Source organism: Populus nigra, chromosome 17 (genome assembly GCF_951802175.1).
Source record: "Populus nigra chromosome 17, ddPopNigr1.1, whole genome shotgun sequence".
Taxonomy (NCBI): domain Eukaryota; kingdom Viridiplantae; phylum Streptophyta; class Magnoliopsida; order Malpighiales; family Salicaceae; genus Populus; species Populus nigra.
Genome location: NC_084868.1, coordinates 10,214,647 through 10,236,560, shown reverse-complemented (window position 1 = coordinate 10,236,560; position 21,914 = coordinate 10,214,647). Strand labels below are relative to the sequence as shown.

The 21,914-nt window shown below is 33.2% G+C and overlaps 2 protein-coding genes and 1 pseudogene across 2 annotated transcripts; all 3 read left to right on the top strand.

Moving 5' to 3' along the window:
• Positions 1-1,312: 1,312 nt before the first annotated feature.
• On the top strand, positions 1,313-3,094 carry LOC133677034 (peroxidase A2-like). The gene is made up of 4 exons (XM_062098865.1): positions 1,313-1,737; positions 1,829-2,020; positions 2,179-2,344; positions 2,431-3,094. The coding sequence occupies exons 1-4, from the start codon at positions 1,519-1,521 to the stop codon at positions 2,847-2,849; spliced, it is 996 nt and encodes a 331-aa protein (XP_061954849.1). The 5' UTR covers positions 1,313-1,518; the 3' UTR covers positions 2,850-3,094.
• Positions 3,095-16,208: 13,114 nt separating this feature from the next.
• LOC133676787 (uncharacterized) lies at positions 16,209-17,876 on the top strand (annotated as a pseudogene).
• A 1,154-nt stretch (positions 17,877-19,030) lies between these two features.
• LOC133677348 (uncharacterized) lies at positions 19,031-21,449 on the top strand. The gene is made up of 2 exons (XM_062099330.1): positions 19,031-19,306; positions 19,740-21,449. Exon 2 carries the CDS (start codon positions 19,770-19,772, stop codon positions 21,108-21,110), a length of 1,341 nt encoding a protein of 446 aa, XP_061955314.1. The 5' UTR covers positions 19,031-19,306; positions 19,740-19,769; the 3' UTR covers positions 21,111-21,449.
• Positions 21,450-21,914: the final 465 nt, after the last annotated feature.

The window sequence follows — 21,914 nt, the reverse complement described above, 5'->3', positions numbered from 1 at the left end:
TAAAAAATTAAAATTATTTTATTTATTTATTTTAAATTAATATTTTTTATATTTTTTGATTATTTTAATTATACTATGTCAAATAATTTTTAAAAAATATAAAAAAATTATTTTAATATATTTTTAAATAAAATATATTTTAAAAAATAATTATTATGAAACTCTCAAACCCGGTACACAGCATCACTGAACAATCAAGGTAGCCATCCATATATATATATATAGGCGTGCCCCTGTCGGGATACCCCCTGCCTTTAAAACCGTCCCTCTCACCTGGTGAAACGCCTCTCCTCGTCAACTATCCATCTACTCCATAGCGTGAGCTTGGCATCGTCCGTCAACATCCCTCATTTTTAAGGTTAAAAATGAGGGATGTTGACGGACGATGCCAAGCTCACGCTATGGAGTAGATGGTTTTAAAGGCAGGGGCACGCCTAACGATACCAAAATTGGGTTAGTGAGAGCAGTCAGAGACTAATTTATAAGCACATAACACTGCCAATTGTCCATGACAATTCACTCATTTTAGTCTCAGCCAATCCAACCACTAATCCAAACGCGTTGTCTGCAATGGTTCCCGTGTTTTATGAGTTAATCGCTTCCAGTGAAGATTGATTAATCATAGCTAGCTGTTACATGCATTAATATACTACTTTTTACTTGATCTCCTTGCTTTCTTGCTTTCAAACGCCTCAAGCTTTGAAAGTTTTGACGCGGAGCGTGGTGTGGATGCGCTTATGAACAAGAAGCTAAAACAGAGCTCGCGAAGAAGCCTGGGTATATTAAACGCGAGTTTGAAAAAAAAAAAAAAAACCCATAACTTTAAATTCAATAGTTGGATTAGCCTTGATTTTTGCAAGAAGGTGCTCCAAGCCAAGTTTTATAGCGAGTCAACTCGTTGTAATCAGAAGAAGTCCAAAAAATCTTTAAATTAGACTTGGAACAGGTTGTTTTTGTAATGTTAATTATTTTTTTTACTTAACTTTGAATTCTTTTGATTATATTGGTTTTTTACTTCTATATAAATAGATATTTCAAAAAATAACTAAGTTTTCTCTACCTAATTTTCTATAATTTAGGACAGTAACATTAAGGTTAAAGAATTCTAGTTTTTACGCGTAAAACTTTCATTATTCTTAAATATAAAAAGGTTTGGGTTTTTTTATTTTGATGCTACTTTTTTAAAAGCGAATTTATTATATTTCTACGAAGATAAAGACCTTTTCTTCTTTTTCTTGATACTTGGGGTTGGGGAATCACCTTTATAATAATATTAGAGGGAGAAATGTGTACATGTATGCACATTGAGAAGACATTTTAAGCTGACTACTCGTTTTCTTAAAGGTTAATCTTACTACTAGCAAACAGAGACTTTTCCTTGCCGAATACGAGCTACGTATAATGAATGTGACAGTTTTCTATATATTGGCTAGCCAAAGTAGTCACTGATGCACAAAATAAGAGACAGAGAAAAGCCTTTTGTTTAGTTGCTTCTTGTTCTGTTCAAGAAGAAAAACAATGTCTCCTCCTCCTTCTACCAGTTTCTTTTCAGTGGCAATAGTCTTGCTAGGAATGATGCTGCCCCAGTCGAAAGCTCAATTAAATGCAACTTTTTATGCTAATACATGCCCCAATGTGTCTAGCATCGTTAGCAACGTTGTTCAGCAGGCTTTTCAATCTGATTCTCGGATTGGCGCCAGCCTTATTCGCCTCCATTTTCATGATTGCTTCGTCAATGTAAACTGAATATCATCATTTAATTTCTTTGAAGTGGTTTTTAATTAACACTTGACATTATGTTGATCAAAAAATTTGATTTTTTGGACAGGGATGTGATGCTTCAATTCTACTGGACAACAGTTCAAGCATACTCAGCGAAAAACTTGCCGCTCCCAATGTTAATTCCATTCGGGGTTTCGGTGTTGTTGACAACATCAAGACTGCCGTGGAGAATTCTTGCCCTGGTGTTGTCTCCTGCGCTGACATTCTTGCACTTGCTGCCGAATCATCTGTTTCTCAGGTAATTACTTAGTCCATAAACTGGAACTCTTCATTTTGCTTGATTTGGCAAGTCAATGTGATCTGTGTATGCTCAGAAGTTTTCACAAATGAAATATTCTATGAAAGGCATAAAAAACACGAAGCCATGACATACTCTGCTTCTAATGATTCTTGTAGTCAGGAGGTCCTTCATGGAGTGTTCTGTTGGGAAGAAGGGATAGTCTAACAGCAAATCAGGCTGGAGCCAATACATCAATCCCTTCTCCTTTTGAAGGCCTAAACAACATCACTACAAAGTTCTCTGCAGTAGGTCTAAACACCAATGACCTTGTCGCATTATCAGGTAATTATACCTCAAAAATCTCAAAACTGCATCCAGAATTCTGGAAATCCAACACTAATATATTTTTATTTTTTTTTAATTTCCAGGAGCACACACATTCGGACGTGCACAATGTCGAACATTTAGCAACAGGCTGTACAATTTTAGCAACACAGGCAACCCTGACCCAACACTAAACACAACATACTTGACTACTCTGCAACAAATATGTCCACAAAATGGCAGCGGAACTGCTTTGGCCAACCTTGATCCTACAACTTCAGATACCTTCGACAATAATTACTTCACCAACCTACAAAACAATCAAGGTCTTCTCCAATCAGACCAAGAGTTATTTTCCACACCTGGCGCTGCCACAATCACTATTGTCAATAACTTCAGCAGCAACCAAACTGCCTTCTTCCAGAGTTTTGTTCAGTCAATGATTAATATGGGTAATATTAGCCCATTAACTGGGAGTAGTGGAGAGATCAGGTCAGACTGCAAAAAGGTGAATGGAAGTTAGGCTATGCGATCACTACATAGAGGAGCTCATTGTTTTGGAAAAAAAAAAACAATCATTATTATATGAGGCAGACGTGCTTTTAATAAAGGAAAGAAATTAAGTGTTTGTTTTAAATTAGGGTGGCAAGTTGCAGGAAAGTTAGGGAAAAACAAGGAATTTATCATTGGAACTTCTTGAGTTGTCAAATATTTGTTGGGGTTAGCTTTATAATTGCTCTTTGAATGGTCAAATATTTCGTTTATGTATCATCGGTGTATCCCTAAAGTCATATAAGACATAAAAAAGAAAGAAAGATGTATTTGATGGATTGAGACAGATATTAATTAATTTGGTATAGCGAATAAAAGTAGAAATCAAAACAAAGAGTTATATCACCGCAAGTAATTGTGTACTTGAAACCATATTTTTTAAACCTGGCCGGTCCAAGCTACGGGTTTCAAGTTTTGATCAAGTTACCAGGTTTTGACCAGGCTACCGGGTTGGCCAGTTCAATTTCTATTTAAAAAAAATTCAAAACGACGTCGTTTTAATTAAAAAAACAAAAAAAAGTCAATGAGTTTTGCCGGGTCACTCGGGTCGCCGGGTCACACCAGGTCATGACTTTTTCTATTTTTTCATCAACCTGGCTCGATTCCAACCCTGAATTGACCGGGTTCTAGGTCGACCCGTCAGACTGGACCGGTTTCAAAACTATAATTGAAACTACCTCCATGTGATTTATATTGCCGCAAGAGATCATGATATCTAGAAAGAAGGGAAATAATATTATAATTTGCGTTTTGGATAAATGAAAGTTGTTATTCACAAATTAATATTAATAATCACTATTAACATTTAACAAAGAAATACCAAAACAAAAGGGTTTTTGTACAGTGATCAACATTGTTAACCGAGGTTCACTATTCATTAAAAAGTTGATGACCATTTTTTTCATTTAGGTCTCTTTAAGGTTTTGTATTTGGTTATTAAACATTATTTCTATGCAATTTAACCCTTAAAAGTTATATAAGCATCTATTTAAATGCTAAATTTTGTTTTTCTTTATATAAAGATGACAATTTCACTTTGTTTTCAATCACTTTGCTTTACTTAATTATAGGTCACACTAAAACCAGAAAGCTTCTGCTTATCGGATTAAAAATCAAACACAATGTCATTACATTGTAATACCACGCCATACAATTTTTCACCCAACAATACCGGCGGTGCAACATTCTTTTTAACTCTACCAACAAATAAGTATTTTCAGTTCTTTCTGTACTTGTGATCGGGTGCCAAGAATTGCCAATGACAATTAAAAAAAAAAGATATTTTACCACCATTTATTAAGGTGAAGACCTTGTTTTTTTCATACAATATGAATGTGCTAATTTTTCATACGTGCTCTAACCAGAAACCATCTCATATGCAAGAAAATCATTTATAATCTACACCAAAACTACCTTCATCTGAAAATTTTGTTTCCTTAAGACATCATAAGTCAAAATCCCAGCGACCACAACTCATCAATCAACAGTTGAAGACAAACATCTATATTCCTACCCAGACTATTAGAACTAGGTATGATCGTAGATAAAAACATAAACTCCAATCTTATACACATCTCTGGTGGCAAGTTGTAAACTGTGAGAATCATTGGCCAACAAAAATAAAAATCATAAATAACTCGAATGGATTAAATTCATCTGTGACCATCACAAGGGTGCATCATGACTTTATCTGCTGTATCATAACCCAATTCTGGGTTATTCCCCAAAAATCACCTTCTTTCAAAATAAAAATCAAAAAAATAAAATAAAGGCTGGCAATGTGAAGAAAGCAGATAAATGAGGAGGACAAAAATAGAGAAAAATCAAGCTTTAATTTTTGGAGGAGATTCAAGACCTAATTGTACCCCATTGTGCCAAAAAATAGAGAAAAAATGCAAATTCAAGGTCAAATTAAATGATTATTGGACCAATTTGCATAAAAATTAAGTCTAATGACATACTTAAATTTTTAATAGGCCAATTTAATTTAATCATAGGCAAAATTAAATTTTAATTATGTTTAAGAATTAATTTGGGTCCAATTGAAGGATTTAATTAAGTGCAAGGACTTAATTATACTTTAAATGGGTCAAATTAATTTTATTTGGGGCTTAATTGGTAAAAAATTAAGTTTGGGAGCCTAATTTAGGCTTAATTGAGAATATTGAAATTTTAAGAGACCAAATTTAATTTTTACCAAGTTAATTGATTGAAATTAGGGGCCAAATTGCAAGCAAATTGAAGTTTTGGGGTCAATTAGGGGCTAAATTGAAGAAATCCAAGATCAAGGACCATATCGCAATAGGCGCATAACTTCGGGGCTCCAATTGAACTTTATCAGGGACTTAATTGCAAAATTTTAGGGTTAATTAGGGGTTCAAATAAAAAGAAATTGAAAGAGGAAGGACGAAAATGAACTTTGGTCAAAATCAGAACTTTGGTACTGTTCATCTTCTTCTTTAAATCTCTGAAATAACTGCTTAGGATACCTACTTTGCAGGTGCATTTAATGCACCTAACATCCACCAAATTTAACCAAACGTGCACGAAAATGATTCTCTGCGGTTCCTCTACGTCATGGTGTGAATATTTCAGTCGAAATGATAACCCATCGGTGCAGATTTGACAGTGCACCATGCCCACTTTGAGCCACCGGTTGGGATCCTTCCTAATAGAATCAAGGGCTGAAAGTTTACCCTAGTGCAGAGGAAATTACCCTCTTCCACCGCCTATAAATAGAGGCTGATTTTATGGCCTGAGGGAGGAGAAAATCAGGTCCAAAACAAGCCAAAAAATCAGTTTCTCCCCTGTTTTTCTTCTAGCCAACGTTCTCTCTTCTCTCTCTTCTCGCTGCTTCTTCAGCCCTTGGAGACCCCATAGAAACATTCCTCCTCCACCAACAGACGGCGTCTCAGCCTCCCCACAAACCCAAAATCCTCACCGGCAATAGGCGCAGCCACCGTGAGGTCTTCCCTCTCCTCGCTGCAGATTTTCTTCTTCTGCTTCTTCTTTCTTCCTCCGTCGTTGAACACCCCACATAGACCTTTCTCCTGCACCAACAGACGGTTCTCTAGTGGTAGAGAAGCCACTGCGTCTCTCTCCTCTCCTTCCTCTCCTCCTTCTCCCCTCTGCAGATTTCTTCCTTTTCTTCCTCTTCCAGCTGCAGCCGCTCCAACCAACTCCACCGCCGCTGTAACCACCAGCAGCACACCGTCATCCTCAGCCAGACCACCACCACGCAAGGTTGTCCGCCCTCTCTCCCCTTTCCCTTCTTCTTCTCCTCCGTTGCCTCTGTCCACTGAGTGAACAGTGGGCGTGAATTATAATTCCCGTCCACTGTTCATGCAATGGACTATATTTATTTTTAAAAAAAATTCATAAAATTTTCAAAAATCATTAAAAAAAAATATGATTTTCTCAAATATTTTTCTACCAATTTTGCATAATATCGGGTTGTATATTTACACTGTAAAATACAAATTTGATATTAAAATACCTGGTTTTCTCCGAAATATTTCAAAAAAAATAAAAAACATTTTCAAAAAAATCTCAAAAACTTTTAAATCAATTTCCCTTTTCAAAAACAAAAAAAAATATTGTTTTCATGCATATGGCCAAATCCTAAAATTTTTCCAAGCATATTTTTCATAAAAAAAAAAACAAAAATTGCATCTTTTTCATGTTTAAAATAAAAAATGGATATCATAACCAGTTTATGATTATCCATTAAGATTTGGCCAACACGTCAAAAATATTTTTCCAATCTTTTTTTTATTAGGATCCAGATGTAGACTTTAATATTTGTGAGGTGTAAAATTACACGATAAAGTACACTCTCAAGTATTAAAGATACAAGGTATAAAAATACGATACTAAAATTCAGACTTTAGAATGGTTAGGATTTAACCTGATAAGGTAGAAACTCTCATGAAAAGAGATCTACCTTGAGCCTTAGAAAAGACCAACGAATAGAAACCCGAATTAGAAAAAAAACAATCAAACAACAATGCAGCTTACCTTAGGTAGGGTGCACTAGGGGTGCGTCTTCCCCTTGCACAACCAGTCCCTTAGCCAGACTCTCGCAGACCATAGGTTCCTAGTGACCATAATACTAGGTGGTGACTCCTAAAAAGTAATCATAATTTTATGATTAAATCTAAAAAACATTCCCAACACAACACCCCTCATCAGGAGGCACGACAGAAAGCCTACGTTGTCGCCAGACGACGTCGCGCCCCCCGCGACATGCTGCATTATGTGAATGATGTCATGTTAAGTGTTCAACAGTCTTTGGAGACATGAATAACCTTTGCATTTTAAAAGTGATTAAGAAGTATCTAAGTTTTCTATGTACGACTAGAGTCCTTTACCTGCTAGATCTAAGTTTATACCAAGCATGCCCACAAGTTTTGTACTCGGTTAAATTTGCATTTTCAAAGTAGTACAACATGCAAAAGTTTGAACACATATCAATTTTTTGGTATCTTATGCCAAGGGGTTTCATCATGGATTTAGCAATATAAAATTTCTCTTTCAGCATATTCCCTTTAGGTAAAATGCTTCTCTCTCATTCGATAATTTTGTCAAAATCGGCCTCACTCAGCCTATAATCTGGCTTGATGGTGAACACATGTGCAACGACTGATAATTTACTGTGATTTGTGTATCTATCCTATAATGATTCGTCGGAGTCTTTCAAATGATCAAAAAAATCGGTCATGTCTGCATTTTGTTATTTATCTACAGTTAAAAATTCACATGCATTACCCTGATTCATTCCTATAACATCCATAATTATACTCCTATAAGAATTACTATTATCATCTACAACTCCATACATGTTCCTAAACTAGAAGTTGACCCAATCATCCTCCATATCATGGTATCATAAGGAACATATAGTTCTCCAGTGCAAACCAATATAAATATTTCTCCATGAATCCTTTTTATAGAAGATACATCGTAAAAACATCTAGATCAAAAAAGTTTTTATTTTTAGACATCTTACATGAACATCTAATACCGCCTCCACTAATATTTTTTCAGGTTAGATAGTGTGTAATTAATAAAACTCTCAACCCCATTACAATAATCCATCTTGTATAATGATCATCCATTACTTATATCAAACTTATATAAAATATTGATGACAACATGTATTAATTAATTATATGAACTAAATAAATTAGCTATCATTGGTTTAACTCAAACTTGTTAAATCTATTTTAATAGTACCTTTAAATCATTATTAATTTTATACAAAGATTCAAATTCCTCCATAATTACCGAAATTCCAACTTAACAATAAAATTAACAAAATATAAAACATACTCATTAAATAAATAATTATTTATTTCATTACATAACACCTAAGTCACAAAATTAAAATCAGTTTCATCAAATTACAAAGAAATAAAAATTTTCAAAACCTCAAACAAACCCTAACATGTACAAATCATATATTCATAGAACAAATTTCTATGGAAAAAAATTATAAAACAAATAAACATATAAACAAATTAATATACTACATCAAAATGCCAAAAAAAATTAACATTTTAAAATGAGTAGTTTTGCTTACTTGATGTGGGGAATTCTAAAAAATAAACTAGAATATAGATGCTAACAAACTGAGTGTTGGGGTCATTGGGTTTCTTATGATAGGAGTGTGATTTGTGATAAAGTGGGGGTTCGTTATTTTTTGTAAAGAAAAATAGAAGAAGAAGAACAAATGGAGGAGGGGGATATGGGGGGTCGATCACCAGGTTATAACTTAAATATTACTGATGGATTTACTAACTGATATTAGCGACGAGTTTTTTTCATTGATAATACTATCTGTAACAATGACATGTCATTTCATCTTCTTTTTTTTCTTTTTATATTCCTTCATTTCTCACTTTAATTCCCTCATTATGCACTGATAAAAAATTTACATCGGTGTATACCGAGGGATATAATAAGGAAATATTTTGTCAATAAATTTCAGTACAATTTATCAATAGAATTTTTTTTGTCATTATTTCTATTTTTATTTGCTAATTTTCTAATAGTAAGCAAAACATGTTAACAGAAGAAGTTAATTTAAAACCAAGTTCAAATAAACTTCAAAGGCCAATAGATGAGCTGATGTTAAAAGGGTACATAAGAGAAAGCATAAGTCCATGTGTTATTCTAGTGTTACTTGTGCCTAAAAGGAATGAGACTTGGATGATATTGTTGATTGTCACATTGTCAGTAATATTACAGGAAAGTATAGACATCTCATCTCTAAGCTTGATGATATGTTAGATGAGTTGAGAGGAAGGTAAAAACATTGTAAGTTTAAACCATTGTGGAAAACAATTAATAGATGTTTTTGTAGCACTTGTTAAAACGTCCATGGTTATGGTAGTTAAAATGCTTTGATGATAAAATACTTTTAAATTTTAAATTTATATTTAATAACCTATTTTTAATTAAAAACAAAAACTAAAATATTTTGTGAAATCATTGTTCACACACACATATATTTTTTGTGGATTATAATAGTGCCATATTTTTTTTGTCACTCAAGTTTTTTTTTCTCTTCAATTCCATCCTTTCAAATTGGGTTGAATTGGGATCAGACTTGATAGTTTGCTTCAATTGGCTTCGGGTAGAATTCTCCTGGTTTTAAGAAAAAAAACTAACCCATTGTGGAAAAAAATTAATAGATGTTTTTATAGAACTTGTTAAAATGTCCATGGTTATGGTAGTTAAAATGCTTTGATGATAAAATACTTATAGATTTCAAATTTATATTTAATAACCTATTTTTAATTAAAACAAAAACTAAAACATTTTGTGAAATCACTATTTACATAAACATATATTTAAGGTGGATTGTAATAGTGCTATATTTTGTTTTGTCACTTAATTTTGTTTTTCAATTTTATCCTTTCAAATTGAGTTGAATTGAGATTTAACTTGATAGTTTGCTTCAATTAGCTTTGGGTAGGGTTCTCAAAGTTGTGAGAAAAAAAATGGCATTCAGTTGATGCTTAGTTTGCCAAAAATAAATAAATTTTTATTAATTTAAAACAATTGAAGCATTGGGGACCAAATTTGAATAACAAACAAATATTGAGCCCTTTTTTCTTGAAAGAATCAAGGATTGAATTGCACGAGCAAGGAAAGATATCAACCTTATTTTTTTATCACTCGGTTTTTTCTCGATTTGATCCTTTATCATTGAAATTTTTTGGGATTGGACTTTACAAACTTTTTTCGTTACCTAGCTATAGGGATCCTACAATGTTGAGAAAAAAAAATACAATGCTTAATTGATACTTGGTTTTGCAAAATAGACTTCAATTATATTGATCTAAAACTATCAAGGCTTAAGTGACCAAATATGAAATTGAAAACAATTATAGAAACTAAGGTCAATGGGCAGTGACAAATAGATTAGAGCGTGCATTACATGCCCTAGCTTGTAAAGGATGTCGATGAGCTCAAGTTGCGTATGCGATGTCCTTTAATGTAAGAATGCCACCTATCTTAGTGGCTTTGGATGCATCTCAGCAAGACAAAATTGCATGTGTTAAAATATACTAAAATGGTGCAAAAAATTAAAATAATGAATCTGATTACAAGAAAAGATAGAAACTTTATTAAAGTGCTCTTCATATACATGAATCCTCTGATTAATGATCAAATCTAGATCTTTCTTTGGATGGAAAGATATTCACACGAGCCATAAAGCTTTAATTGTTTGAGATCTTAACTTTACTTGATTTGATATGGAGTATTCACACGAGCTCAAAAGCTTTTAACTGTATGAGATCTTAACTTGATTTGATTTGATGAAGGACATGATTTTGATTTGTTATTTCCTTTGCTTATAAACTTAAGTTGATTTGGGAGAACTTTTAAGTATTTTTGTTTGGTCTTTAGGCCTCAATTCTTTACTAGAAAGAAGTTTACTTTTGAAAGTGGATTATTTTTTATATTGGACAGTATTATGGAAAATGAGTTGAAAAATATTTTTTAATATTTAGCCATGTCATCGAAAATGAGCCGAAAAATCTCTTATTAAAGTTTTTTTTCAAGTTTATTAAAAGAATAGAAATCAAATATGATAGAAGAAAAGGTTGAAGCATGATGAAATTGAAAAAAAGATCTAATTTCATAAATTATTTCAAATAAACTAAATAGAAATCAAAAGAATAGGGATTAAATCTAACAGATAAAAAAATTAAAAAGAAAATTCTAATTTTATAAATTATTTCAAATAAAATAAATAAATTTTAAGATAATAGAGACCGGATCTGATAGATAAAAAAATTTCAATTAAGAAAAAGATAAGATAAAAACCAATAATAAAAAAAAACAATTAAGGACTAAATTTGATATAAAAATCAAATTAAATCAAATTTTAAGTGATTAAATTGAAAAAAATAAAAAAATATTCAAAAAAAATATATAACAATCAAAACATTAAGGATCAAATTTGATATAATCAACAAATAACATGGTATTTTTGGATTTTTTTTGCAACTTCTGAAAAATGTATTCTATCCAAAATAAAAGAAAAACACTTTCTTGAAAACCAAGCTAAATTTTTCTTTGATTGAAAAATATTTTTCATTGATCAACTTTTCTAATAATAAATAAGCATAGAAAAGTTTAAAAAGTGGTTTATAAGAAACCACTTTCATTAATGACGTTGTAATTTTCGAGTTTGTTTTGGATGGATTTCAGGTGACTTGGGTCATAATTTTCAAGTTAATTGGGTTGATTTGAACTGCAATTTCTAGGTTTTGTGTATTGGTTTGATTATGGATGTTGTTGGAGCATTGATTGTGTTGAATGTGGAGCAATTTTGCTAAATAATTGATTGTGACATCAACAATAGACCATACCTCTAGAGCTTGTAAAAAAAAGCAATATAAAGGAATTTGAACTAATAAATGTATCATCACCTAGTGTTTAAAGGGAAGTAATAGAGTGATTGTGCTTTTGTATCACGTCATCAACTTTCTAATACAATAGCTTCACATAAAACAGTGTACTAACATTTTCTATTTGAAACTAGGTTCTAGAATTTAAAAGATCTAGTTAATGTTATTTATAATGAACGAATGAGGTTGCTTCTCCAATACCTTATTCATGACATTCAAACCTTGAGCAAGAATTGTAGAAGTCTTTTTACTAAGATGGTTTATTATTGTCAATGAAGAGATGTGGGAGATGGGGATTGTGTGTGAAGGTGTTGATTTGATAGTAAAATTCACATGGCAGTTGGATTTTAGGGGTTAGGTGTGTGTAGGTCGGGAGGACGAGCTGGAGTACTCGACACAGAAAAGATTTATGGATTTTAATGTCAACTGGTAGTGGCAAGTTCATGGTGGAGAGAAGGGATAGAGCTTTGGGTTCGATTACATTGGTATGGGCAAGAGCAAAGCCAAGAATTTTTTCCACACTAGGCTACCAAGCAAATACGTATAATTTACTTTTTCAAGATCAATCATTAACTCATGTACATAAATTTGTCAAGTTAATAATAAAATTTTAATCCAAATATATAACATAAAATATGAAAAAATAAAGTTTAAAGTAAACACAGTTTTAACATGTTTCATAACTGAAAATATTTGTTCTGTGTTGGTAGTGGAAACAAGCAAAGTCAAAGTAAAACGAACAAACGTATCAATCACATGATAGTGCTGCCACTTATTTATTTCGACTAATCCTCGATATGATTCAAAAATGGTAGACGTATTATGAAATCTCTCATGATGAATCATATAAATTTAATAATGTTCTAGCTGAGATCTTATATAATACATTTCATTCATTGAAATCTTCAAATAAAATTTCTTAGCATGTTTGCAAATAACATCAACTTTAAATGATTTAAAATTGTCCTTAGGTTCTAAAACAAAGCTAAGTACAATGAGTTTCATTGTCTCATCACTGGATTTAGAATTTAATTGTTCCAACTGAAAATTATTGTTGAGTTAAATATATCACAATTATAGTATTGGTAAACTGTCAGCAATCCTTGTTGTTGACATAAACGATTTGTAGCCTTGTATGAAGTATTCATATGTGGTATGTTAACATCATATTATGTGCAAACAGATTGCACATGTGCAAGGAGAAGATTAAATTCAACATCTGTTAAAGTTTGAAGCAATGCTTTAGTAGTTGAGATAAAATTCATTACATTTAAGATGTCAAGACTTTCATTTAGAGGATGAAAACAATATGCAGTAAAGAAACATATCAAAAATCAGGTTCAAAATAAACATGCAAAGGAAGAGTTTTATATCTTCTAGGACTCGACTAAACTGAAACTAAATGTTTTTTACAAGCTTGAATTCAATAAATCAAGAAAAATGCTCTATTCATTTTCTTGAGATTTTCCTAAAAGAATTTTCTTCTCCGAACACAATGATAATGAGAAAATCAATAAGAGGGTTCCTTATATTCAGCTCATAATGCCCCTAAAATTGGAGAAAATTCTATATTAATACTATAATTGCTTGATTGAGTTGAATTTGTGTGTTGGATAATACCATACAATAAATGAAAGAATGAATGGTGTATTGCTTTTTTCAAATTTTGTGAGCTAAGTACGTAGGGAAATAGGTTGTGATCTAACATGTAGGGGGATACAATTTTTAAAATTTGGATTTCTTAGCTAAAAAAGATAGATTCTAAGGAAGAAAATAGTGATTTATTTGGTGGAGAAAGTGTGTGTGTGTGTGTGTGTGTTTTTTGGTAAAAGGTAGAAGGCATATGATAAATTAGTTAAAGTTTTTATATAGTGGGTTATTGGACTTATTTTAGATCCATCTTTTTTATTTGATTTGATGAAGCATATTCACACGAGTTCAAAAACTTTAATCGTTTGAGATATTAATTTGATTTGATTTGATGAAGGAAAGGATTTTGATCTCTTGCTTCTTGGATTTGAATTGAATAAAGGAAATGATTTCAATCCTTTGTTTACTTTGCTTCTTTGGTAGATTTGAATTTCTATAGGAGAACTTCCAAGTATTTAGTTTTTACTTTTTACTTTTCTTCTCTTTTGTGTTTGTTCTCTCTTCTTTTATGTTCTTTTTTTCTTTGTTCTCTAGATTTCATGGCTTTATTATCTATTTTATAGATAGACCACATGCAATTTATCTAATAATTTATCTCTAGTTTTTACATTTCATGATTCTTACTTTAATATCCTTAGGGTATTTTAAGTAAGAATCATGAAATGTATTTAGACTTGGTTTTATAATTTAATTTTGGCCTAAGCTTAATAAATTTAATTTGTTTCGTCATAAAGAGCTTAGGTCATGAGCTAGACATATTGGGATTTTAGTGTTTATATAGGCGTCGTAATTTTTTTCCCTTCCCTTTCTACGAGGTCATCCCGATCTCATTACCTATATCATAGGTTTAATGGATTACCCGGATTGACTTGGTTCTTTTTATTTTCATCGGTTTTTTATTGATTTTTTTATTTTGCTCTTCAGAATTGGGTTGGTTTTTTATTTGAGCTTCATGATTTTTTTTTCAAGTTACTTTCTACAGGGTTATCCTAGTATAACGAGCGAGATCATGTGTTTGACAAGTTAACTCAAGTTAACTCAAGTTTACTCATGTCTTTTTTGTGTGCTTTTTATTATTTTATAAAATTTATTCTTTCAAATTGGGTTGATTGGAAAATGAGTTTCAACATTTTTTGTTTACTTGCATCTGTCTATTTTAGCATCCTTGTTAAGTCTTGCTAACATAAAAACTTCCTAACTTCAATCCTAAATTAATTAACAAAATACCAAAAGAGATGATGTTGTTCCTGTACATTACCTTAAAAATTATTATTCATTTTTTAAGTGTTTTTTTTTCAATTCAAATATCATTATTTAACATTTGATTTATTGGAGTTTGAACTTCATTAATTATTTCAATTTACTTTCTATAAGGTTATTTAAGCCTCATAAACCAAGTCACGGGTTTGGATAGATAACTCAATTGTCTTAGGTTTTTTTGTTTTTTTATTGATTTTTTTTCAATTTCATCATTCAATATTTTATTGAATGGTGATTAGGCTTCATGACTTGTTTTTGTTTGCTTTTTATGAGGTTATCCCAGTCTAATAATCTGAGTTATGAGTTTGGCGGGTTGACTCGGGTTATCTTTTTAGTCTTTTTTGTAAAAAAATAAATTAATTTTAACATTGGGTTAATTGAGAATTGTATTTCATAATTTATTTTGATTTATTTTTAATAGGGTTATCCAAGTCTCATAACCTGAGTTACGAATTTGGTCATTTTTATCGGTTTGCTTTCTATGATATTATTTTAGTTTTATGACTCGGGTCATGAATTTGACGTGTTAAACTAAGTTGAATCGTGTCTTTTTTTTTAATCAATTTTTTTTTAGTTTCATCTTTGAACTTTGGGTTGATGGGAACTAGGTTATGGCTTAGGCCAAGGTTTTTTTTTTAATTCAAGCTTAGAATTGACCGAGAAAAACCTAAGTGACTGGATGAGTTAACCTAAGATCCAAGTAATCTAGTTAAAAACCGAGAAGAGATTAAGTCAACTTTTGTTTTTTTACAAAACGATGTTGTTTTATGTTTTTTTTTTAAATAATCCAAAACGAAATTGTTTTGAACCAAAATTAAAAAAATAATTGAACCAAGTTGACCCACTAAATTCATGAACTGAGTCATTAACTGGACTGAGTATCTTAATTCTTAACCCTAAAAGAGCCGATCAGAGCCATTTTTTGGTTTTATTTGACATCTATGCAGCGATGGGCCACAACTTTACCGTAGATTATAATAATACTACTTATGAATCTCACAAACATCAATCCCCTCTAAAGTCTAAACTCCACATGAAATTCACACGCTCGGAGCATCCTCTCTCTCTCCCGTAGGTTATAAAAACAAATATGAAGTATTGTATAATTATTTCATATTTAAAAATTAAAAAACAATTCATATGAATATATGTGAATATAGACTATATATAATTATCTTACTTTAAAAGGTTAAGAAACAATTAAAACAATCAGTATAGATATAGGCTATGAAAAAAAATACATGAAGCCAAGTATTCATATATTAATTTTATATTTTTTTAATTTATTAATAATATATATATATATATAATTAATCTCACTCAAGTTACACAATGTTATTCAGGTTTCAAGTTGATTAAAGAAGTCATCTAAATTTGATTAAATCAATTAAAAATTTAAATTTTTATAATTTAAAACCCGATCGAACCCCTGAATTGCCTATTCCGAGATCAACCCACCGGCCTGGGTTTCATAATAATGCATTTAACATCCATCTCTACCTTTCAATTCCCCATTGCCAACAATCCCGCATCCATACTCCATCTGATCATCTGCTACCCCACCCACATTCCTCATTTTGTTGATTAGCTGGCCCCACATTACTCTCCACCGTCCGATTACACCCGATTTCCATCTAAACATTATCACATACAATCCCTCTGCCCCCCCTCTCTGTTAAAAACTTCAACTCATTCACATCTCACACGCTCACCTCTCTCTCGGTGTATAGACGAGATTTTGCTAATCAAGAAGAGGGATCCCAATCACGTATGTCGAGTCTACTCGGAGCTAACTCAGCACCGAGTCTCGAAAGAATCTTTATCTAATTTATCAAGATCGTCTGTTTAAGTATCATCAGGTCTTTCAATCTTCTTCTTTTCACATTTCTCTTCATAATTTGCTCCGTTTTAGCTTAAATTATTTGTAATTTTGTTTTTTTTTTAATTTTTCCTATTTGATATGTAAAATCCATTAGTTCAAAGTTGCAGTCTCGGTGACCTTTAACTAGGGTTTCCTTGGTGCAAGTAAATTGGGATTATTTTTTTAAATTTGAGGTTTTTAGTTTTGGGTTTTTGATTAAGTCATGGGACTTCTTATCTGGGTTTTGTAATTTGTGGTGAATTGTGGATTTTATGATATGCTTCTTGAAATTTGTGGGTTTGATTGTTGGTACTGTGAAGGGAGGGATTTTTATCTGGGTTTGTGGAATTGGTGATATAGTTAACTTGGTTCGTATTTTGTGAGAGAGTTGATATTTTAATCTGACTCTGTAGTGTTTTTGTTAATTTTAGGGTTTTTGATCTGGAAATGTTGAAGTTGGGATGGATAAGGAGACATCTGATACTATGAATCTTGATTTGAATCTCGGTCCTGGTCCTGAGGCTGAATCAGAATTAGAAGCTCCTAATGATGCAGTGAATTTGGATGATTGGGTTGATGACCCTATTGTGAGAATTAGGGAAGCTGTCAGATTTAGGGCTCGACAACACAGGAGATGGAGACAATTTCAACTTCCACTACAAAGTCAAAGCCTTTCGGTGGAACTGAATCAACTGATGGGTAATCCTGGCCATGTGGGCAAATTACAGGCTGGTGAGGGAAGTGTTGCTGCTGAAGAAAGAACAAATGAAGGACCTAATGATGCAGTGAATTTGGATGATTGGGATGATGACCCTATTGTGAGAATTAGGGAAGCTGTCAGATTTAGGGCTCGACAACGCAGGAGATGGAGACAATCTCAACTTCCACTACAAAGTCAAAGCCTTTCGGTGGAACTGAATCAACTGATGGTTAATCCCGGCCATTTGGGCACATTACAGGCTGGTGAGGGAAGTGTTGCTGCTGAAGAAAGAACAAATGAAGCACCTAAATTGTGCGAAAATAACAATGTTTTTTTTGGAAGATGAGGTGTCAGAGAAGAAGGATGATGTTGAGAAGACCAGTGGCATTGATGGGAGCTTCTTTGATTGCAATATTTGTTTGGATTTGGCTACAGACCCTGTTGTTACTTGATGTGGTCACTGTGTTTGTCGGCCATGCCTCTACCAGTGGTTGCATGTTCATTCAGATGCGAAAGAATGCCAGTTTGCAAGGGAGAGGTGACCATGAAAAATGTGACCTCAATTTAAATAAATTTTATAAAATAAAAAAATATATTATTTAATATTTTTTCAATTAAAAAACACTTTTAAAAATAACTTATACCACGCCTTCAAATAAACTCTTTATCATCGTATTCATGTTGTAGGCCCAGCAATGTGCCCACAGTTATCTTGACCGTCAGATCACTCATAAATCAAACGAATGTCACGACATCTATGCAGCGATGTGGCCGCAACTTTACCGTAGGTTATATTAATAATACTTATGAATCTCACAAATATCAGTCCCTCTAAACTCCACACGAAATTCACACGCTTAGAGCATCCTTTCTCTCTCCTTTAAGAGCGAGGTTGGTATTGTGGTTACGGATACTTTTTAAATAGCTTTTCATGCTGAAATGCATGTCAATGATTTTTTTTATTTTTTAAAAATTATTTTTGACATCAGCACATCAAAACGATTCAAAAAGTACAAACCGCATTTAATTTTAACAAAAAAATTTTTTCAAATTTTGATGAAACGCAGTTACAAACACAATATCAAACGGTGTCTAAATTCCACAAGAAATTCACATTTACACACACAATCTCCCCTTTGCAAAGCATATTTATCCTCTTTAATAAATAAGACATCATTTAATCATAGTTATTAAATCTAATCTAGTGTTAACCAGGCTTTATAAATTGACCGGATCAATTTAAAAAAATAAATTTTAAAAATTATGTTTGAGATTTTAATATTTCACATGAAAAAGTTTTGAAACAATACATATAAATATAAACAATAAAAAATAAAAAACATAGTATAGTTATAACAAAAAAATTAATATGGATATAGGCTATAAAAAATATATAAAGTGTAGTATAATTGTTGAACATGAAAAATTAAGAAACAATAAATGTGGATGTAGCTATATATATATATATATATATAGTTATCACAAATTAAAAAAAAAAAACAATGCATATAAAGACTATATATATATATATATAAAAGTCATTCAGATTTGATTAATCCAATTAAAAATTCAAATTTTTATAATTTAAAACCCAATCAAACCCCTAGATTGCCCATTCCGAGATCAATCCGCCGGCTCGGGTTTCATAATAACGCATTTAACATCCATCTCTACCTTTCAATTCCCCATTGCCAACAATCCCGCATCCATACTCCATCTGATCATCTGCTACCCCACCCACATTCCTTATTTTGTTGATTAGCTGGCCCCACATTACTCTCCACCGTCCGATTACACCCGATTTCCATCTAAACATCATCACATACAATCCCTCTGCCCCCCCTCTCTGTTAAAGACTTCAACTCATTCACATCTCACACGCTCACCTCTCTCTCGGTGTATAGACGAGATTTTGCTAATCAAGAAGAGGGATCCCAATCACGTATGTCGAGTCTACTCGGAGCTAACTCAGCACCGAGTCTCGAAAGAATCTTTATCTAATTTATCAAGATCGTCTGTTTAAGTATCATCAGGTCTTTCAATCTTCTTCTTTTCACATTTCTCTTCATAATTTGCTCCGTTTTAGCTTAAATTATTTGAAATTTTGTTTTTTTTTAATTTTTCCTATTTGATATGTAAAATCCATTAGTTCAAAGTTGCAGTCTCGGTGACCTTTAACTAGGGTTTCCTTGGTGCAAGTAAATTGGGATTATTTTTTTAAATTTGAGGTTTTTAGTTTTGGGTTTTTGATTAATTCATGGGACTTCTTATCTGGGTTTGTGTAATTTGTGGTGAATTGTGGATTTTATGATATGCTTCTTGAAATTTGTGGGTTTGATTGTTGGTACTGTGAAGGGAGGGATTTTTATCTGGGTTTGTGGAATTGGTGATATAGTTAACTTGGTTCGTATTTTGTGAGAGAGTTGATATTTTAATCTGACTCTGTAGTGTTTTTGTTAATTTTAGGGTTTTTGATCTGGAATTGTTGAATTTGGGATGGATGAGGAGACATCTGATACTATGAATCTTGATTTGAATCTCGGTCCTGGTCCTGAGGCTGAATCAGAATTAGAAGCTCCTAATGATGCAGTGAATTTGGATGATTGGGTTGATGACCCTATTGTGAGAATTAGGGAAGCTGTCAGATTTAGGGCTCGACAACACAGGAGATGGAGACAATTTCAACTTCCACTACAAAGTCAAAGCCTTTCGGTGGAACTGAATCAACTGATGGTTAATCCCGGCCATGTGGGCACATTACAGGCTGGTGAGGGAAGTGTTGCTGCTGAAGAAAGAACAAATGAAGCACCTAAATTGTGCGAAAATAACAATGTTTTTTTGGAAGATGAGGTGTCAGAGAAAAAGGATGATGTTGAGAAGACCAGTGACATTGATGGGAGCTTCTTTGATTGCAATATTTGTTTGGATTTGGCTACAGACCCTGTTGTTACTTGCTGTGGTCACTTGTTTTGTTGGCCATGCCTCTACCAGTGGTTGCATGTTCATTCAGATGCGAAAGAATGCCCAGTTTGTAAGGGAGAGGTGACCATGAAAAATGTGACCCCAATTTACGGCCGTGGATGTACCACTCGCGAGCCAGTAGAGGATACGAATCTGGAGATCCCTATTAGGCCTCATGCACGGCGGGTTGAGAGTTTGAGACAAACTGCTTCAAGGCATCTTTACAGCTTCCCAGTGGAGGAGATGCTTCGGCGACTTGGAAGTAGACTTGATTTCGCTCAGGATTTGTCTCTGCCACAGGACTCAAATGGTTCCCGTGGAGCTGCTGATAGGACCCAATCCCTTCTGAATAGGATTATGACATATAGGGGAATGCGAGCTGAGCAAAATCCTAGCGGACCTCCTGATGAGATAGTGGATTTAACTCAGACCAGCCCAAGTAGCCCTGTGGGAGGGCATGCACGTCGGCTTCATGACATAGTAGATTTAATACATTCTGGCACAGCCAGCACAGAGACAGGATCTGCTCGTCGGGCAAATGTGCTGCTACCTCGAAGATCACACCCACATTCTCAAAGATCTTCATCCCACACTGCATTTTCTCCTTTGAATTCAACTGAAGGGTTAGTTGAAACATATTTCCGAACCCATACCATAGGGAGGAATCACGAGCAGCCCCAGCCTGTTGATGATAGGGATTCTTTCTCAAGTATTGCTGCTGTTATAAACTCGGAGAGTCAAATGGACACTGCTGCGGAAATTGATTCTCCGGTCTCCCTGTCGACTTCTTCTTCCAGAAGAAGAAATAATGCTTCGAGAGTCTCTGATGTGGACAGTGGGGACTCTCGTGCACCTAGAAGGCGGAGATTGATTTAGGAAGATAGAATCCATCTAATTATTCTCATCCTCCGGGAAGCAGCCCTAGATGCAACATTGAAACCCATATGTAAGTGCTACCTGATTATAGTGCTTTCACTTCATTAAGTTTTCGCCTTCTGCCACAGTTTTGGACTTTTCATAAGGTGATTATAAACTTCCAATGCTTTGCTGCTCCTTGTACTTTGTATGAGATATTGCTGTTCTCATTTTAAAAGCTTGTGCTTCCAATATCTATGGAAAGGTAAATTTGTAACGGAGCAAGTACGCCGATTTATCACCTCCCATTGTACATAAAGCTTCTTATTGATGGAAAACTGTTAGATTTTCCAATATTAATTTTGTTGCCATAGTACGAGGTTATTTAGTTATTGTTCCTTCCAGCGACAAGGTTCTTTCTAACTAATATAGGGAAATCACGAAAAGCGATATTTTGTATGGCTGTTTGTAGCAAAGTGGTCAAGGTTTCGATTTTCTATAGAAACTACATGGGTTTCTGCTCTTCCATCCGGCCTGTCACTCAAGTGACAAGCCCCTTTCATCCCTCTTCTGCTTCCAGCTATTCAATTAGCACAGAAGAAATTGGTAAATGGTATTGCAATTATCATTCTAAATTAACTTTATAAAAAAATATGATTTTCTTTGGAATAATAAAACGTCTCGAACTGCATTTTGTGAAAAGTCAAGAATACGGTAACAGCTTTGGGTTCTCTTGTTTAACTTCTGCTGGTGTTCTGCGACCCGACAAGAAACACATCTCACATCTTTAAAGTCCTTGCTTTCGGAAGCATGTATGTGATTTTA

Coding starts and splice junctions, on each gene's coding strand:
- LOC133677034 (XM_062098865.1), top strand. CDS start 1,519: ATGTCTCCTCCTCCTTCTACCAGTTTCTTTTCAGTGGCAATAGTCTTG. Junction 1,738..1,828: donor TTCATGATTGCTTCGTCAAT/GTAAACTGAATA, acceptor TTTTTTGGACAG/GGATGTGATGCTTCAATTCT. Junction 2,345..2,430: donor TGACCTTGTCGCATTATCAG/GTAATTATACCT, acceptor TTTAATTTCCAG/GAGCACACACATTCGGACGT.
- LOC133677348 (XM_062099330.1), top strand. CDS start 19,770: ATGGATGAGGAGACATCTGATACTATGAATCTTGATTTGAATCTCGGT.